A 19,553-nucleotide genomic window follows, 5' to 3' on the forward strand; every position below is an offset into this window, starting at 1 on the left:
CAGCCAATACAGGGCATGGTGAGGTTGTGGGTCAGAGATTCAGAGGGCATGGTTTGGTGGTGGGGAGATGGAAAAAATCTATTTTTGTGGTTCCGGCTCAGGTTCTTTCAGGGAGGTGTCCTGCTGGGATAACTTACTACTCAAAAGAAGCAAGCTGAGTTGGAACCACTACGTGCATGCCATGAGGGATAGGGAGAGAGAAAGAACCCAGACCGTAGTAGGAAAGGGTGCCACGACAAACAAACAAACAAAATACCCTTCTTTGTCTGGTGATGGGGGGGTGGCATACAGACGAACCAGTGGTGGTCACCCAGTACACCCAGACCAGACAAAGGAGGTTAAGGGCTAAAACAATAAAATTCGATGACGGCAGACACTATAAAAAGAGAACTTTGTCGTGAACAAAAAACATAGTAACAACGGGTACCATAACTAAGAAATAGGGATTCGAAAAGAGATCCCAGAAAATAGAAAAGAAACGAGTGGGAGAGAAAGAAAGAAAACAACCAGAAAGAAAATAGAAAGAGAAATAGAACGGCAGGCATGCACCGGTAGATTAATTCCCTCTCTCCCTCACGAAATCCTGCTCTCTGTCAAAAAACCAAAAGGAGCCCTTGTACATTAACCATTCAGGTCCGTTTCCTTCAGGATAGTTAATCTCCACGGTAGGATTTTCCTGAGAGATTAATTGCGTTGAGAAGGAAAGTTCTTTTCTTTCTGGTTTTGCTCCTGCAGACCAGATTTAAGTTGATTTCTTCATCTTCTGATTAACCCATACATATTACTATTTGCTTCATTTTATTCTTTCTTTTTTGTAAAAGTTATTATTATTGTTGTAATTGTGTTCGGGGATCATTTGGTCATTTCCTACTAAGTAGCCAAATATTTTATTTTTTTGTTATTATGTCTATCTGCCACAACTTATCTGAAATAGCTTTGCTTGCCGCAAGCACGTTCCTGGCAAACCAGACATAATTTGCGCACAAGCCGGACCAAATTGAGTTGCAGTTAGACCGGTCCCAACTCCCTTATCTAGAAAACTTGGGCCTAGTGCAGCAAGAAGCAGCCCAACACTACTAGCACAGTCCACCACTTTACAGCCTTTTACATAAGGCCTTATATGGCTTGAAACAAGACTCTCGGGCCTAGTTTGAGAGATTTAGCATTGAATTACTTCATGTTAGGTTTGTGGCTTCAGGTGCTGATGGTAACTTGTTTATTTACAATCATGATACTCATCCGGTTTTTCTTCTGCTCTATGTAGATGACATCATTGTTACTGGTAACCATCCTTCCTTTATTTCTTCTCTGATTCATTCCTTGTGCCGAGAGTTTGATCTTAAAGACTTGGGCAGACTACACTACTTCTTGGGGCTTCAAATTAATTATACCTCTGCTGGTTTGTTTGTTCATCAATCTAAATATGCTTTTGATCTTTTTCACAAATTTTCCATGTCAAAATTTAAACCTTGCAAGACTTCCTGCTCTCCCAATACTCATCTTGTGCCTCATGATAGTCCCTTACTACCTGATCCTACCTTGTATAGAAGCATGGTGGGTGCTTTACAATATCTTACCTTCACACGGCCTAATTTATCATTTGTTGTTCAACAGGCTTGTCGGTTTATGGCCAATCCCACTTCTAATCATCTTTATGCTGCTAAGAGAATCTTGCGTTATCTTCAAGCAACTGTTCATCAAGGCTTGGCTTTTACCCCTGGTCCTCTTGTTCTCTTTGCTTATAGTGATTTAGATTGGGTAGGTGATCCTTTGGACAGGAAATCCCTCTCTGGTATCTTAGTGTTTCTTGGCAATTCTCCCATTACATGGTCTGCTAAGAAGCAGCCCACAGTCACTCGTTCTTCAACTGCGGTTGAATATAGAGCTTTAGCTTTTGCAACTGCTGAACTTTGTTGGATCCGTATGCTTCTCAAGGATTTGGGGGTTTTTCTTCGTGCTACTCCTATTCTATGGTGTGGTAATGTGTCTACTCCTACCATTGCCTCTAATCCTATGTTCCATGCTTGTACAAAGCACATTGAAGTTGACTATCATTATTTGTTAGGGAAAGTGTTCTTAGGCATGATCTTCAAGTTAAATTTGTTGCTTCTCAGGATTAGTTGGTTGATCTCTTGACTAAAGGTCTTGCTTCCCACGTTTTCATCTATTGAGTTCCAAACTCATGTGGTCATCTCCCCTGAGTTTGAGGAGGAATGTAAGGCAGCAAGTGGTTCATGAAGAAGATGATATAGATGAAGATTAGACTGAGGCCAAAACGCACTGTATCATTTAGTCATCAAGTCCAATACGCAGCGTTTTGGCATCACTTAATGTTTAAGTTCAAAACGCATCGTTTACTAAATGTTTGTTATTAGCACGTGTATTTAGTAGTTAATCTATTATAATAGATTTCCTTATCTTGCGCTGAGTCTCTCTCTCTCTTCTGTTAGTATATAAACAAATCAAAGACTCTCAATGTAATTGTCACACATTTTATAAAAGATCTTTTCCTTTTAGATTTTCTTCTAGACTTTTCTCTTCAAAAAAGGCCACACATTTGACCTTGTTTTGTGTGCAATTCATGAATTCTCAACTTTGCGTGGCTTTTCCTTCCCGTGAGCCATTACATATGGGTGTCAAAGTCAGTTGTCCTTGTGGATGCTTCAAAGGGTTCCTTGGCCTTTACAAACAAATAATATAAGCCAAAAAAAACAATGCTCTTCCTAATTCAATTTTTGTATTTTATCTCATCAAGAACCGGTACGGCCAAGTTAAAACCTAAGAAGTACTAACATTTTGTTTAGAGTGTTATTCTTGTGTCGAATATGAGATATGCTTAAGATATTTTTGCACTTGTATCCCAGGCATATCTTTTTTTTCTTTGAAAATTTGCCGGATATAGGAGGGACATTTATCTTTGATTTCATTTTAGTTTTAACCTTGAAAACTTATGTTAATTACTCTTTTAGATATATATATATATATATATATATATATATATTTTTGGAGAATGTACTCTTTTAGATCTTATTCTTCATTTGTATTCTAATTTTTAAACATCATATATTATTTATGAATTTATTTTATTGTCCTTTATCTCTCTTAATTTGATATGTGTTTAACATTATATGAAAAAATGGATGCTTAACAACATTTAAAAATAAATCCTTGAAGAGCTAGAAGTTGGTGACTTTGAGGCTTTTTAGAACAAGCACCAAGCAATGCTTTCCAGACTAATGTTGTGGGTTCAATGGGCATTTTCTCTTGCTCTCTTTCTTTGATCTCTCCCTTTCCCAAATGGGTGCATTTGTTTTGGAACTTGTTGTGTAGAGTATGGTTAGCTTCAAGAGAACTGTAACTAGGGGTGTAATCGGTTCGATTTCGGTCGGTTTTCTAAGTGTTGGCCAACCGAAATTGAAATTTTTGGTTTGTGAAATTCTCAACCAAAACTGACCGAAGTAATTGGAAATCAATCAGTTTCGGTTGGATTTCGGTTTCGGTGGGTTTTTTGGGTTTCGTTATCATTATTTTCTAAGAAAGCAAACAAAGAAAAAAAAAAAAAAGAGAGAGAGAGAGGAAATTGAAAAATAAACAAACCCAGAATATAAACAACCAAGCACATGGGTTTTTTCAAAATCCTAACTTTATTTGCACATAAAAATTGAAAAAACAGCATTATTATGGAGAGAGAGAGAGAGAGAGAGAGAGAGAGAGAGAGAGAGGGTCACCGTGAGAATGAAAAGATTAGGTCGGCGTAGGGAGGCCGACGTGTGGAGGCGGCATGTGGAGCGGTGAGAGAAGAGGAGGGTTGAACTCTGAAGAATGGAGGTTGTGAGAATGGAAGTAAAATGTGTAGGCTGTGGGTAGGGTTTTTAACTTTTGTTTTTATAGTTAAATTAGATTAAGTTTAATTAGGTTAATTAGATATCTAATTAGTAATTAGTTTAATTATACTTACTTATTCTAAAAATAAAATGAAAACATGGAAAAGGGAAAAGGGCCGGATCTAATTCCTATAATTCATTGATTCCTATCAAAAACAAGAAAGGGCAAGATCATATAAAAGAAAAAAAAATGCTGAAATGGTTTAAAAAAAAATGAAAAGGCCAAACATGTATGGCAGGCCCATATATGTATATGAGGCCTGATGCCCAAATATTATATATTATATATTTTATGTAAAATATATTATAATATGTTTAGTTCGGTTTCGGTCGGTTCGGTGTATTCAAACCTAAAACCGAAACCGAATCGAAATTTTCGGTTTTTAAAAATTAAAAACCAAAACCGAACCAGCCCGAAACCGAACCGAAATAACTGTAACCACACGCATAGAAAATGAGGCTATGTAGAGGAATGCAGGGTCTGGCTCTTGTGGAGATGCAACTGGTCTAGAGAATTGAAAGTTTTCCTCCCAAGAAGCTTCTCTTTCTTGGGGATTTTCTTAGCACAGTTGGGAAATGTTTCACTTAGATAATTTGCTTTCTTTGAAATTTCAAGAAGAGATTGGTTTTCCAGCTTTCTTGAGGTGAACATAATTTCGGATTTTTTAATTTTATTTTTTGAGACTTTGTTTTTATTGAATGAGGAAGTATCATGAAGGTATCCTTGTTGAATTCTTTGTTGTTCATAATTAGGCTTTTTGTTCAATGATCTGATCTGTCTAGAATTGAGAAATTAGGTGAAGGAACTGTGACTCTGTAAATGGGTAGGTACAGGTTAACAAATGGGACCAGGTTGAGAAGGCACTAGGATCCATTGGATTGGGCCCAATGAGACACTGAATGTGTATCTGCAAAACAAAGCAAGAGGTCCAACTTAGTAGTTTGGGCCAACCTAGTGGGGGTTGGCCGAAGACAGTCTGATGAATAAGTCAGAAAAATATTGTTCTTCTTTGGGCTGAAAATATCACATACCTCATCTCAATGGATGAGCATAGCTCATATAAAGAGGTTTTACCATCCTTTTTAGCGTGAGTTAAACCCCTAGATCAAGTTTTTCAAGTGTTTGAAGCCAGTTTCCTCATCTATTGATTGGGTGTATTTTTATTTTAAAATGGTGTCTCTGAGCAGATAAAATGAGACAAGTCCAATTGCATTAAATGTGATTGAAGGTAGGTGAGACACAATAAATACTAATGTGAGACTGGTTTATTGAAAGCCCAAACAACACTTCTATTGTGAAAATCTGATCACGAGACCAATTGAAGTGCCGAATTTAGATTGCTATTGAAATTCAAATGTTCACGAGACCAATCGAAGTGCCAACTTTAGATTGCTATTGAAACTCAAATATGTCATTAACTAATGACGAATAAAAGAACTTATAGGTCTAGGGTGGTGGTGGTGTGAACAATCAAGATAGACAAGGTTGAAATATAATGTCTAAAATCAATCATGGTTAGGAGTTCACTGTTCTTGCTTAAGTGACCAGGATATTAGTGGTACTGGTAGGGGGTGATTTGTGTATTGTTATTTCATAATAATATGGTTGACCCATGTTGAAAAAAGATAATACTTTTACTTTTTACTTTTTTTTTTTTTTTCAACAGCTTGCTCTAAGGTAACCTCAAGACTTTGTAACTACTAGTCCATGTTTCAATTTAACAGGGGAGAATAATGTGTAAAATGCCCTCTTCGAGACAGACTAAGGAGGTTTTCATGTTACTTATTCTAATTGATATTTGTGGAAGAATGTCAAATTATATACACACTGTGAAAGATCTTGTGTTTTTAATAATATTAAAATTGAAAAAAAAAGTACCAGTAAGTTTCTTATTTTAATGCTACAGTCAATGCAAGAACGTGAAGTAGAGCATCTTCTGGAAGATCAAACTCAAAACACCATGGGTGTATGAAGTGCAAGCACATGACTGAGTTGTGTTCGGTGAACGTTACCTACTAAGAATCTCTGACACACCCTTTGGTTGGATGGTTGGTACGTGTACCTCCACAATCTTTAACAGCACAGTGTGCTGTAAGCTAAAAACTGTCAAAGCAAAAACGTAGGCGCCCACTGCCTCACTCTCTCCCTCAAAAGGCCTTAAAATATTAATAATTAGCTATACTTATATGCACTGTCCAAAACCAAACCCAGAAGCTAGATTCTCCAGTCCCCACCCCAATATACTCCTCCATTTCCACTTATATTCCATTACATAAGCCTTCTACATTCACGTTGGATTTTGTCATCAGTTTCCTTCTACTTAACACATTTAGAGTCAGTAGCAAGAACTGAGGAAGGACATGTTAGGAAACTCCACCCTTGTCACACCAAAATCCTCACTTGGTTTCAAAATATCACACCCAAACCATGAAAATGATCAAGGAATATGGCCTGGAAAGTCTTGTATTAGATTCAGAAGAACCCAACTTAAGACCAATATCACACTATCTGATGCCACTGCAACTGAAAGTACTGTAGATGGTTCTGAGAGGACAATGAAATCATCATCATCATTATTGTCAGCCATAACTGGCACTGCTACTACTACTACTACATTGTACCAATTGCTACGTGTGAAGCAAACTGCTTCACAAGCTGAGATCAAAGCTGCATACCGTGGTTTAGCAAAGCAGTACCACCCAGACGCTATGAGTTCCTCCAATCCCAATGGCCAAGACTTCATAGAGATTCACAAGGCGTATGCAACACTTTCTAACCCCATTGCCAGGGCTCGCTACGATTTGTCAATTGGTGTCACTACTACTACTGCTGCACGTCGAGGATATAGGTACACAGCAGCAGGATTCCCAACTCCCACAAGGAGGTGGGAAACCGATCAGTGCTGGTAGAACCTGCAAAGAACAAGTTGAGGGTTGCATGGCTAAGGCAAATTAAGGTCTAGAGCAATGAGTCATTTCCTTTTTTTTTCTTTTTTTTCAATTTCCTCCGGATCATTGTTTTTCAAGTTCAGCAATCAAAGCTGACAGACAATCCAAATGCCAGAATGTATCACTACTAAAAATCAGCTGCTGGGTTTCTCTCAATCATTTTCCACAATACATGAGACCTAAAACTTTATTCTTTTTCTTCCAAGTTTGTGCATAGACACGATGGAACACGGGATATATCCCCTTTTCTAGGCTTCGCTACAATTAATAATAAAAGAAAGCACACACTCTTAAAACAGCTATTTGAACTTGATGACTCTAGAGATGCAACACATTTCACAATTTTTTTCACAAAGGTTGAAGTAACAAGTTATATGATGTCACATTATTCAAATGTCATACATATTAAAACTAGTGTATGTAATATTGTTCAAGCTATAAGTAAAACATTTTAACTACTCATTTCTGCTGTCTCCACGTGCACTCAACGACACACCATCGTGTGTTGGCTAAGAATTTCAGGAGGGTAGAAGTGAACAAAAGGTAACAAGATAAAAAATAAATTAAAAAATGAAAAGTGCAGCTCTTTCATATGATGTATTTAAAAAGTGAAAAAAATAGTAATAAAATGAGAGAGATGCAGGACTGCAAACATATACCAAAAATTTAAAGGGACTAAAAAAAACTATTTCACACTTGTCGTCAAAATACTAACTTGTTACATAAACTATGCTTTCTTTCCTGGACCTTCCTAGATTTCTATACAACCCAATGTTCCACTTACAACTTGGCACAGATTACAGAAGAGACAAAGTGGGAAGAATCATTTACAGCTCATTAACACAGAGTTAATAACATGCATAAGAAGGCGGAGGCTGTTTGCTTCAGAAGCAGAGGTTGTTGGTAGGTTCCGATGATGACCCAGTAACTGATATACCTGCTCAAAGATAGGACGAACGTGCACTGCAATCATTGGATCTGCTGGGTTTATGGCAACAGCTACGTCCGTCATCCATGCCAATTTTCTAGGTGTTTCATTGCTAATATCACAAGCAAGTTGCTGGAGAAGAGCCAGCAGAACTCCTTGGCTTAGAGGGAGTGGCATTGTCGACAAAATTCTTTGTAAATCAACCTGGCGGAAGAGCATAAAATATATGAATGTCGTTGACTTCATACTATATAAGCCTTGTCATTGCATTGCAAAAGCCAGTAATTAGCGTACACAATACAACTCAAATCCTTCAAACACCAAATGGACTCCATATACACACACAAAGGACCACTCCCTCACCCACCCCAGGTCCTGGAGCATTCATACATACACCAGACCAGAATATTTCGAGAAATTTTAGGCCTAATCGTATACCAACTATTGATTTTCAAGTAATAAGTCTAAGAGACTCTCCACATTCATAACTTTCTTAACTATGCATTATGCTAGACATGTAAATCTATATCTACATGTATCTGTACTATACTATACTATATATAATAATCGAAGCTTAGCAATTAATTTCACTCATATCTCATTACGCCACATCAGCCACCTCTTTCCAAACCTTTCTCTCCCCTTTTTGGCTCTTTTCCTCCCTATTATTCCCCACCTTACCGTTACACTTCCGCCAACCTTTTGTTCCCCATTTTCTTTCTATAAATTTACTATTCTCTTTCTCGTTTAGTATTAACATATCCTTTTTTTTTGGGTCAAAGTGAGTTTAATTCTTTTAAAGACAACTAAACTTAATATATTATCTTCAGTAAATTATAGAGAACGAATTATACATGATATCACATTAACAAATAATTATATATTTCCCGCACAATGCGTGAATCTGCGACTACAACAACAACAAACAAAGCCTCAGTCCCAAAATTTAGGGGTCAACTATGGATCCTTAAAAGGTAAGTTAGGTTTTTTTTTTTTTTTTTTTTTTTTTTTTTTTTTTTTTTTTTTTTTTCTATTTATAGTCATACTCTATTACTCCATTAATCGCCATTTCGTTTTTTATAACATGCATAATTTGTGACTAGTTTAACTAAATTTGCAGATAGTTTTTCTTTGTTCAAAAGTAATAAATTTATTAGAGAACAAAAAGGTGCATCATAACCCTAGTACATAGGAAGTATACAAGACTACCCCAAGAAAAATAAACTCAGATTAATATTTAAGTTTAGCAACTCTAGAAGATCCATCATATTTGACATTTTTTTTTCTTACTTTTTATCCTCTATTATTTTTTTAATTGTGGCAAGAGAGGGAGGGACGGTTGTTCATGTTGCACTTGCAAGTCACAATTTCAATACTTTTTATTAAAAAAAAAAAAAATACAAATCCAAAGCCATATCTAACTCAATGATACATAGCAAGAACAGTACTTAAAATTATGGTAGTGAGGAGTGGCATGGTTCAACATGGTATTATTGCAAGTATAAGGGAAAACCCAATAACTGTATATTATAGGCATGTCCTACCCTCTACCCGTCAAGTTCTAGATATTAGAGATTGGTGGAACTTAAAGGACTTGTGCGGTAGAACCAATAAATAAGAAAAATCTCTGTTTTATAGTGCTTATTCATATCAACTCCTCACTCAGAACACGTTAATATGGATGTTGGTCTTTGATGAGGAATATTCAGTCCCATATTGCAAATATTGCTCATATTCAAACTAAAAGGCATTTGTTGGGTCCTGAGGGACTTGAGAAAAGAGACTTGCATGCAACAAATGCTTAACACTATATGCAGCACATTTAATCTTCCACTAGCAATCTTCAGCTTTGAAATGAGAGTAACAATATGCGGTGGTGTGTGCAGAGCAGAACATACCTGAGAACATAACCACGAAACTATTGAGACATCACTTCTCTGCAGGGCTCCAGTGAACGCTTCCTCAAATTTGCACTCAGCTATCAATCTAGATAGTTCTTTAGTTGGATCCACAGGTGCCTCAGCCTACAGACATGACCCTCTAAATGTTATAAAGCCCAAAGAAGGGTAAATGGACAAAATTGCAGATTAAGAAGGAAGCTTATATGCAGGTACCATCTCATGAAGACCAGCCAAAGGTCCATTGCTCAACTGTGTTACCAAGGGATTTACTGCTTTTGGGTTAGCACCTGCAACTGCAATGGCTAACAGCTTTCGCTGGCCATCAGCCAATTCTCCGCTCAAGGTTTGAGTGATTGCTGATGCTGAAGTAATTGCATCCTTTGAATCCATACATAGCATCATACTATCAGTATATATAGTTTTACAGGTACGTTGCGACAATCAAAGCTTAAAACAAATGCCCATAATCACAAAATAAAATCTCTGACTCTACTTTTGTTACTTGTTGGAATTTGCATCAACTATCCCACATAATTACTCTACACTATTATATCAGTTTTTTTTTTTAAACAACAACAAAACAAAACAAACCAAAAAGGAGCATTGATAATAACATGAAGCACACTCAAATGATCAAAACATCCAAATACTGTTAAAGGAGCAATAGCCTACATTCAAGATACACCATGAACCAGATTAGGAATTAGCTGTTGCAACAGAAATTTTGATAAAATATGGTTGAAGTTTATTATAGAGAATGTCCATCACATTTTTTTCTTAGTTCTTACATAGATCACTCATATTATACCACAAAATTAATATTTTAAAAGCATACTGATGACAAGAAAAAGTTCAAGAATAGAAAGACGTAAGCATGGATGAGAGTGAGACCACTGTTCATGCAGTCAACTTCAAGATTATCTATTAAATGAATCATATGGGTTACGTCCTTCACACATTTCAATTTCAAAATGCATATCATTATTATAAATCACACACTATTTCTAACTAAATAATACAGAATTCCACCCACCCCCCCGGCCCTGCCCGCGGAGAAGGAGCAAATCAAAGTCTTCTGAACACGTATAATTCAGAAGATGAAGATTAGGTGCTGTTGAGAGATTTGTTTCACATCCAATAAATATGCCATCCAGTGAGAAATATTCCCAATTACTCCAGCACAATTTGCAAGAATGAATGGTGATCAAGAAAATAAAAATAAAGAAAAAAACACCTGCTTCCTACTAAATCATCATGTTAAGCTATATTTACCCTTAAAGCAACGGCTAATGGAGAATGTGTGGACTCAAACTGCTGCTGAGTAGCAGATGTATGTTTGACAAGCCCTTTCTGGAATGTGGTATCAACTTGCTCAAACATAGTTTTGCATGACATCTCAAATGCAGGGATTATTGAAGCTTCCAGACTAGACCTCAGTGCATCCTGCAATGTACAAACCATTATCAATCATCAGAACCAACCTGAACCCACACACACAAAATACGGGTATGTGACCATTCATTTCACAAAATCAACAAAACAACCAAGCTAAAGAGAAAAAAACAAAATAAGAAAAATGTTAATTCAGTAAACCCAAAATAACACCATAAGGAAAAGCAAGGCTTTTACAGATCCTCCTAATTAATCATATCCAACATTAGTTGAGATATTACATATGAGATATGAATAGACTAGTATATATACAGTTAACTCAAACAAGCTCTGAATGAATGAGCTACTAAAGGGTGAAAGGCTTGATTCGATGGAGACTCGGGTGACTTGAAAGAAAAATCCACTGATGCTATGGTCCATCTAATTATCCAGAACCAGGGTATGCTTAGTATAACCCATAGAGCACAGGCAATGAAATGGCATGTACAATTACCACACAGGCAATGAAATTGGAGTCCATACTAAGGCAGAAAGAGTGAAAGTTCTTCATGATTTATGAATGGCAAGTCCAATGAGTTAGGACTAAAGAAGATGCCAAAAAAAGAAAGCCATGTAAATGAATCCAGACTTTTGACAAGACCAATCAAGATATGCACTTCTTAGAGAACTGTATCAATTAGATCTTTATATTTACTTTTTAGAAATTATTTTAGATATAAATTGATTCTCTAAAGTAGTCATATCTGCATAAAATTGATTAATGATGAGTTGTATTTTTTTTTTTTCAGTAAAACTTGACAAATTATCTAAATTTTCACCCATGCTTCAACAATCATAGGGTTTTGAATTGATTAATGATGGGTTCTACTGCCCTATTGCTACAGAATTTTGGTCTATGGTGTTGGGTTTATTTGGAGTTTGTTGAGTGATGCTGAAGATTGTTGTTGAGTCTATGCCTAATCTCAAATTACTTTTCTTTATAACTTTTTTGGATTGGATGTCAGTTTTGCATAATCAGTCCTTATGGTTTGTTATGATTTGATAGATTTATGTAATTTGTGTGATTGATTTTTTGGTCCCTAGTCATATACTCCCTGTATATTTGGGCAACTCTATTTATTAATATCAATAAAACTTATCCAAAAAAAAAATTAATCATCACTACATCCTGCTAAATGGTTCTAGCTTTCCAACACATGAACATCCATGCCTTGGATAATTTACAAAAACACAATCATGAGCATAATTGTAAGATTCTTAACATGTACGGTGAGCTATATTAGAAGGTTCAGGTGAAGAAGATAGAGTTCACATTATAGCTCTAGGGGATACTATTTATATATATACCAAACTTAAAATTACCTGAAGAGCTTGCTTCCCAGAAGTTTGAAACTGTGCTTGAATTTGCCTAGTCATGCTACCTTCAAGTTTTGAACTAACTGATCTTTCAAGTTGGTTCACACCTTTCTGCATGGTACGCAATATAAAGCTTATTCAGCCACATTTGTTTTTCAGACAAATTAAGTTGTGTTAGTGCAGCCTATTGTTAATTTAGAGGCTATATTGTGCTGCATTATTTGAAGCAAATCCATTGTTCAGAATGAGCCCATTTAGCAATTACTGTCATAGCAATTTATAAAGCATGCTCCATCAGAGACTTTTATCTACTGATTTATAACAATAATTAGTATAAATGAAGGGTGTCACGACTTCAATCCTTATGCCATTTTCTATTATTTGTGACATTTACTATATTTCATGTAATGGTTCCATTCATAAAGGCAGATTCCTCCAATAAAAACAACAGAAACATAAAACATGAACATTCAAAAAGCCAATAAGACATCCAAACTTTGACAAATGTAAAAATTAGAACCTGGAATGACTCCATAATAGCCGATGACATAGTTTTATCCACAATTGGAGTAACTGCACGAGCTACAGCTGGTCCAACCAAACCTATTTCCTTCTTTAAAGTTTTCTCGAGCATGGTTGGCAAGTCCTTGTTCATATAATTTGTGACTAAGTTTGTTATCTGCTGCATACGGTCTTGTTCTAGCTTCTCATGCTTTGCATTTTCTTCCTGGAAACGAGCCCACAAAGCTTCAGTGTTAGCCTTGACAACTTTCTCCATGCTCCGGCCCAAGGATCCCTCTAGTCTTTTACCTTCTTTGGTAACTGAGCCAGAAACAATCACATTCATCTGCTTCTGCATTTCTTTTTGCGTGCTCATTAACTATGACATATGAAAAATCATTAGTCCAAGAGTATATAACATGTGAGAAATATCTACAGAAGACAAATTATCTGTCAAAATTATAATGTGATCAGTATATAATCTAATATCATAAATCTTATAAGTATCCAGTTCATTGCGCTATAAAATGACATCCTTAACTACTAATATTTGTTACATGAAAGGAAGCATCCAAAGCAAGCATACCATATGATATAAAACATCATGACTTTCTCTCTTTTTTTTAACTTACCAAAAAATGATATTCAACATCAAAACTGATAGTAGGAGAAAAACACAGAGATATCATAAATATCAAGAAGTGGAAGTAAAGGATCTGTCTGCAGTTTGCATGACAAGTCATCTGTTTCAGGTTGTAATATGATTAATATAAGAAGCAATCTGGCATTTTTATTATAAAAATAAATAAATAAATAAAAATAAAAACTTCTGAAAAAGCTACAGTATTTAACATGGAAAAAAATGTCTACAGATGAGGTTAAATGCCAAAATCAACATGAATTCTAACATACACAGGAATAAAAAATAATCTCCCAACAACATGAGACTAACCAAGTTACATGATTTAAGCAGAACTCTTCAAAGTCAACCCAGAAAAAGACATGGCCAAAAATATCATACTGGTTAAATGATCTCAGTGAATTAAGCTCACCAAATATTACTTACCATACATAAAAATTTAAAGCAATCACCTGTTCAAGCATCTCCTGCATAGCCAGTAACTGGGGCAAAGCAGTTTCTAAAGATGGGGAACCTGAATCACCACTTGGTTCATTTAACGAATCTGTAGAGTCAAAAGGACTTGGAGAAGGAGAAGATGCACCAGACACTTGAGAATTTTTCCCCTTCTGTCTTTTTCCCTTCAGCACTGGGGCTGGAGACTGCAAAACTCCCATAGGAGTTTCTGATTCGCCAACCTTTGCAGTTATATCTTTCATCATATCTTGAGCTTCTTCAGCACAAGGGTTAGGAGGTTGGTTTGGTGCTTCAGTAATACTAACATCATTAGCTTGCCGAAATTTATCCACACCATAATTTCCCACACAACAATCTCTGGCCATCTGAATGCCAAGATCTGATGCCTGGGAATAGAAGGATTTCTCCTTTTTCTGAGCAACCATAATGTGAGAATCTCTCTGACTGTCAAACTCATTATCTTGACTGGTTCCTGTCTCACCAATAACTTTGACCTCTACTTCAGTGCTTTCTGCATCATTGCTGACAACCACATCTTGAACTTTTGCCTCTACCACATTCACACCAAGATTAATTTGAGAATTCTCAGATGATGATGGAGCTGTAGATAACAACTCTGATGGAGTTACCAGATGTGTTGGTTGTTTAAATACTATAGGAGGACTGGGAACATTGGAAACATCACTGTGTACAGCATTTTTATCACCCTTACTCAAATTGTCAACCGAGGGAGGCACATTAGTCATGCTATCTTTCCCAGTGTCCATTCTCCGATCAGACGTATATTCAAGAGGTGATTGATCACCCCCATAATCAGTAAGAGGTGGACTAGTCTCAGAGCTATTTGATGGACTTCTAAAACCATGAAATTCACGAGATAAACCTGGACTCAAAGGAAGAGGTGGCAATGCAGCATGGATATTTTCGGCACTACTATGAGAAGGCAAATCACTTGCAACTGTTTCCATGCCAGAAATAGCAACTTCTGGCAAGTTGGTAACCTCAGAAGAAGCTAAGTTTTCAGGACGGCTTGCTTCTGGGGCATTTTCAGAGCTGCTTGAAAGAATAGGTGCTATGGTGGTTGCATTAACCTCAGGTATCTCAGTGAATTTTGTTCCAGGAGGTGATTCAAAAGTTGCAGAACCATCAGAAGCATCAAAAGCTCGAGAAACATTGGAGTCTGATTTCTCCAAGCCCACATTGTCTAGGGGCGGTGGCAGGCACTGAGATAGGTCCAATGCATACTGCTGAATGGCTTGTGTTTGGACGCAGTAGACCTGTACAATATGTTCTCCATCTGGTAAACTGTCACTAGTTCCAGTAAGAGACAGAATAGGCATTGTGACTGTAAACTCAGCAATGTAATCCATGCGGGTTGAAGCTGGATTAGGCCCATACTCTATATGTATAGCATATATAGCATTTTTCTTTGCATTTGCAAGTAGAAATAAGCCTGCACGAGGCAATGCTATGACTTGATTAAAGAATGCTTCCTCAACCTTACGTTCAGAGGAACTCTTTACATCCAAAGTCTGAGTACACCGCCATGATTCAGTATCACTAGGCAACAACCAGCCCTCCTCACTCATAGAGGCCCATATCTTCACTTCCCGATTAAGTGGCCCCTGGAAAAAGGGGAAAAAAAAATACAGATGATTATACATCTATTGTTAAGTGGATCTTCAATACCAGACTAACAAGAAGTGAATGCCAAAGGAGCTACATAGCAAATACTCCAAAGACACCTGAAAGTCTAGTATGATAATGCACCCATGTCAAATAATGGGAAAGATTAGGAGTAGATACCGCTGTAACAAGAACAATGTGGTCCGGACGGTGAGGGGCAGTCAAAAATGTCACAGAATTAACAGGATTGCCATCATGTGGTTTCAATACTGCAAGTGGCGATGCCTTACGGTCCTCCCAAATCTTCACCTGTTGCAGAAGAGGAATAATTAATAAATAAAAATAAATAAAGAAACTATGAAAAATGAAATTCCAAGCCCACATAAATCAATGATTCCCAATACCAGACTAACTGGCTCATGAATCACATTCTACTTAAAAGGGTAACCTTTGGGCTCTATGAGGCATTGTACAACAGCAACAAGACTGCCACAACTCATTAGAAAATGGGTCTTCATTATTGTCATTGTTAAATTATTGATTGTCCCAAAAACTTAAGCTATTATGAAATGGTGAATTTAATTACCTAACCATAATTCTAACACTTCACCTCACGTGTGAGCCGAAACTACCCCTTAATAAATGGAGCCCAACATGTGAGATTTTTAACATTTTAAATGGGAGGTAGAGTGAAGACAAGGATCAAACTTAAAATCTCCTACTCTGATACCATGTTAAATTACCGATTGTCTCAAAAGCTTAAGCTACTAGGAAATGGTGAATTTAATCACTTAACCATGATTCTAACAGTCATAAATTGCCATGTAATGAAAAATATAACATAGAGTGAGACAAGTGCCCAATTTTAGGGCACTTCTCCCTTCTATGTCATCCTATTAGTAATATGGGTGCATAAGCATGTGACAAGCACACTTTTTTTCATTAGCATTAAATTTCCTTATGGAAGGCACCAAAAGAGGAAAGATAAAAACTGGAAGACCACAAAGCCAATTGGGAGAGAATACAGACCGTGCCATCCATTGATGCTGAAGCTAAACGGCTGGTCATCCATTGGCACATTGACAACTCAGTAACCTCACCATCATGTTTACCAACAGATTGGACCCCGTCAATTAGTTTATCAATGAGACATTTAAGAGGTTCCTCTGCTGAGAACACTACACCCTTTCCAACTTTTGTGGTGTCGATTTTAAGGACACGGTTTCCAATTGCAACCATCAAAATTTCCTGTAAAGCAATTCTTGTTAATCAACTATGAAGACCAATAAAACAAAAAACCTAGAAAAACAAGGAGAAAATGCACAATTTAAAACAACTTTAGAACACTTTAGGGGATAAATATTTGATGAAATAAAACACAAATTCATGATTACTTGTTTGTGAGGATGCCAACACACTCGTGGGTGGACTGACTCCCCTGCTCCCTCTATCTGAATAGAAAGAACAATTTTTCCTGTGATTTGAGGTTTGTCATCCTCATCTGAACCTTCATTGATCTTCCAAATGAAAATCCGTCCATCAACGCTAGCACTGCAGAAAATGGAAATTAGAACTTTCCAGAAGAAGACTAAATGAAAGGGCCAAATGAAAAATCAGGACAAAGATCTACCTAGCCAAAAGGTGAACATCTTCAGCGAAGAAAGCCATATCAGTTACTCTCTGCAAAATAAATACTAATATACATAAACGAGAGATGAGGGAGGAGTTTTAAAAGATGACTGAATATTGAATGGTGCATCAGTAATGTATACATAACAAGTAAGAGAGTAATATTGATAGGAAAATATTATATATAAGATCCAAATTCCATACAATCATAGGGAAATAAAAATAATAATAAAAACCCAAGTTTAGCCCCAAAATTTTGGAGTCGGCTATGGATCCTCAAAACAAACTAATCAGGGTCAGAAATGTGTATTCTTTTTCGTCATTCCATCCTATCTAAAATCATACTCTCTATCAACCCTTAATTGACAACTCCATTTTACTACTGCCACTAATGTTATTTTAGGTCTTCCTCCAATTTTTGGTTCCCTCGATTTGAATCAACTTACTCTTACTCATTGGTACATTAATTATTTTTTGATAAGTCTCATTGGTCCATTAATTATTCACCTCTGCACTTAACCAAACCATCTCAAGCAAGTTTCTCTCATCTTTACATCAATAGGGGCCATAGCTACCTTTACTTTCGAATCCTATCTTTACTTGTATTTCCACTTATACATCTTAACATTTTCATTTAAGCTACACTCATTTCATGAATAGGTTGTTTCTAAATAGTCCAACATTTAGTATCATAGAGCATAGTTAGTCTTACAATAGTCTTATACAATTTTCCTTTTAACTTGATATGTATTCTACAATCACACAATACTTCTAATGCGCTCCACTTCACCACCTACTCTTATCCTAGGATTCACGTCCTCTTCAATCTCTCAATCCTTACGAATTGTTGATACAAGATATTGAAAGCACTCACTATTTGTTATCTCTTGACCATCAAGTCTTACAACCCCTTTATCCCCTTCATCTTTGTTTCTACTTTTACTGAACATACAATTTATAAACTCTATACTCGAATTTAGGCCTACCTAAAGGAAGAATATAAATAGGCTACCCAAATTTAAGGAACACCAGTCAATTTTTGAAATTTAAATTAAAAGTTTCACCCATGTAATACAACTGCATCTTACAGGCAATGCCACTTGAATTCGTTTTACTTGTGCCTTAAAAATGTGAATTGATAATAAAAGTCGAACATTTCTACAATAATGTATAAAGAGAAGTTCTAAATACAAATAGTGGTAAACCCAATTGCTGCACTACATAAGATAAAAGTTGGAGATTCGACCAATAAAAATGAGACCTTTGAACAAAAATTTATAATGAGAAGTTGTAATATCTAAATCCCAGGTTCTATTATCAATGCCTGGCATGCAGTTACAATCTATGAACATGAAAGATTCAAACTTGCAATAGCATTGAATGAAATGATGGACACTGAAATAGCAGCAATAATTCAAAAACAAATGAAAAAAAATGAAGAGTCATATCAGACCGTACCTGGCTGTGGCCTCGGAGCAAAGATCTTAGGGCAGTGTTAATGTTAAGGACACGGATATTACCCATCTTGAGGCCATAGCAAATATAAGATCTATTAACAGCAATCTGACGGCCAAGCACAAGGCCAGGATCAGAGGCATACTTAGTGATAGGAGTGACTTCAAGCTGTGGCTGAGCCTCATCTTCCAAGCGAACATCAATGTCATAGACAAGTTTATCACCTATTAAATGGCGACCCCTTGGGAGTTTTGTGCTGAGCAGCCTCGTGGGAGGCGTGGAAGGCGTAATGGTCAAATGGGTCATTGAGAAATCAGTGGCACTAGTTGTTGTTGTTGTTGCTGAAGTGGTACTAGTTGTTGGAGTTGGGGAGATGGGTCTGAGAGGGGCATGGAGGTTAGGTTGAGGAAACTGGTGGACAAAGTGGTCGAGAGGCGTTGGTGGAGGAGGGTATGGAAGAAAGTGAGGGTGGTGGAAAGGGTATGAAGGACCAGTTGGTGGAGGATAAGAAGAAGAAGGTAAGAGATATGGAGGTGATGAAGAGGATGGAGAAGAAGCCGGAGTTGGGAAAGATGGAGAGGTGTTTAGATTACCAGGATTTGATGTGGGTTTGAAGAGCTTTTGCAAATCAAATTGTGTTCCTTGTTGATTTTGATTTTGGTTTTGGAGGTTGGGATTTACAGGGGAAGCCATGAGAGAGAGAGAGAGAGACAGAGACAGACGGAGAGAGAGGGGGTAAAAGAAGAGAGCTTGCTTTTCTTATGGCTTTTGACGAGGCTGATGATGAAACATATACAGATATAGGAATATAGTATTATTAGTCAAAATATTTATAA

The 19,553-nt window shown here is 36.7% G+C and overlaps 2 protein-coding genes across 2 annotated transcripts; one reads left to right on the forward strand and one right to left on the reverse strand.

Moving 5' to 3' along the window:
• Positions 1-5,909: 5,909 nt before the first annotated feature.
• Positions 5,910-7,028, forward strand: LOC115992852 (chaperone protein dnaJ 11, chloroplastic-like). Its single transcript, XM_031117087.1, has one exon. The coding sequence runs from the start codon at positions 6,246-6,248 to the stop codon at positions 6,792-6,794; it is 549 nt and encodes a 182-aa protein (XP_030972947.1). The 5' UTR covers positions 5,910-6,245; the 3' UTR covers positions 6,795-7,028.
• Positions 7,029-7,396: 368 nt separating this feature from the next.
• LOC115992851 (enhancer of mRNA-decapping protein 4-like) lies at positions 7,397-19,541 on the reverse strand. The gene is made up of 12 exons (XM_031117085.1): positions 18,721-19,541; positions 17,264-17,313; positions 17,028-17,184; positions 16,663-16,881; positions 15,814-15,942; positions 14,004-15,632; positions 12,931-13,290; positions 12,417-12,521; positions 10,935-11,105; positions 9,876-10,040; positions 9,660-9,785; positions 7,397-7,965 (listed from the first exon to the last, which is right to left on the reverse strand). The coding sequence occupies exons 1-12, from the start codon at positions 19,408-19,410 to the stop codon at positions 7,657-7,659; spliced, it is 4,110 nt and encodes a 1,369-aa protein (XP_030972945.1). The 5' UTR covers positions 19,411-19,541; the 3' UTR covers positions 7,397-7,656.
• Positions 19,542-19,553: the final 12 nt, after the last annotated feature.

The sequence above is a fragment of the Quercus lobata genome, chromosome 5 (genome assembly GCF_001633185.2).
Source record: "Quercus lobata isolate SW786 chromosome 5, ValleyOak3.0 Primary Assembly, whole genome shotgun sequence".
NCBI classification, from domain to species: Eukaryota; Viridiplantae; Streptophyta; class Magnoliopsida; order Fagales; family Fagaceae; genus Quercus; species Quercus lobata.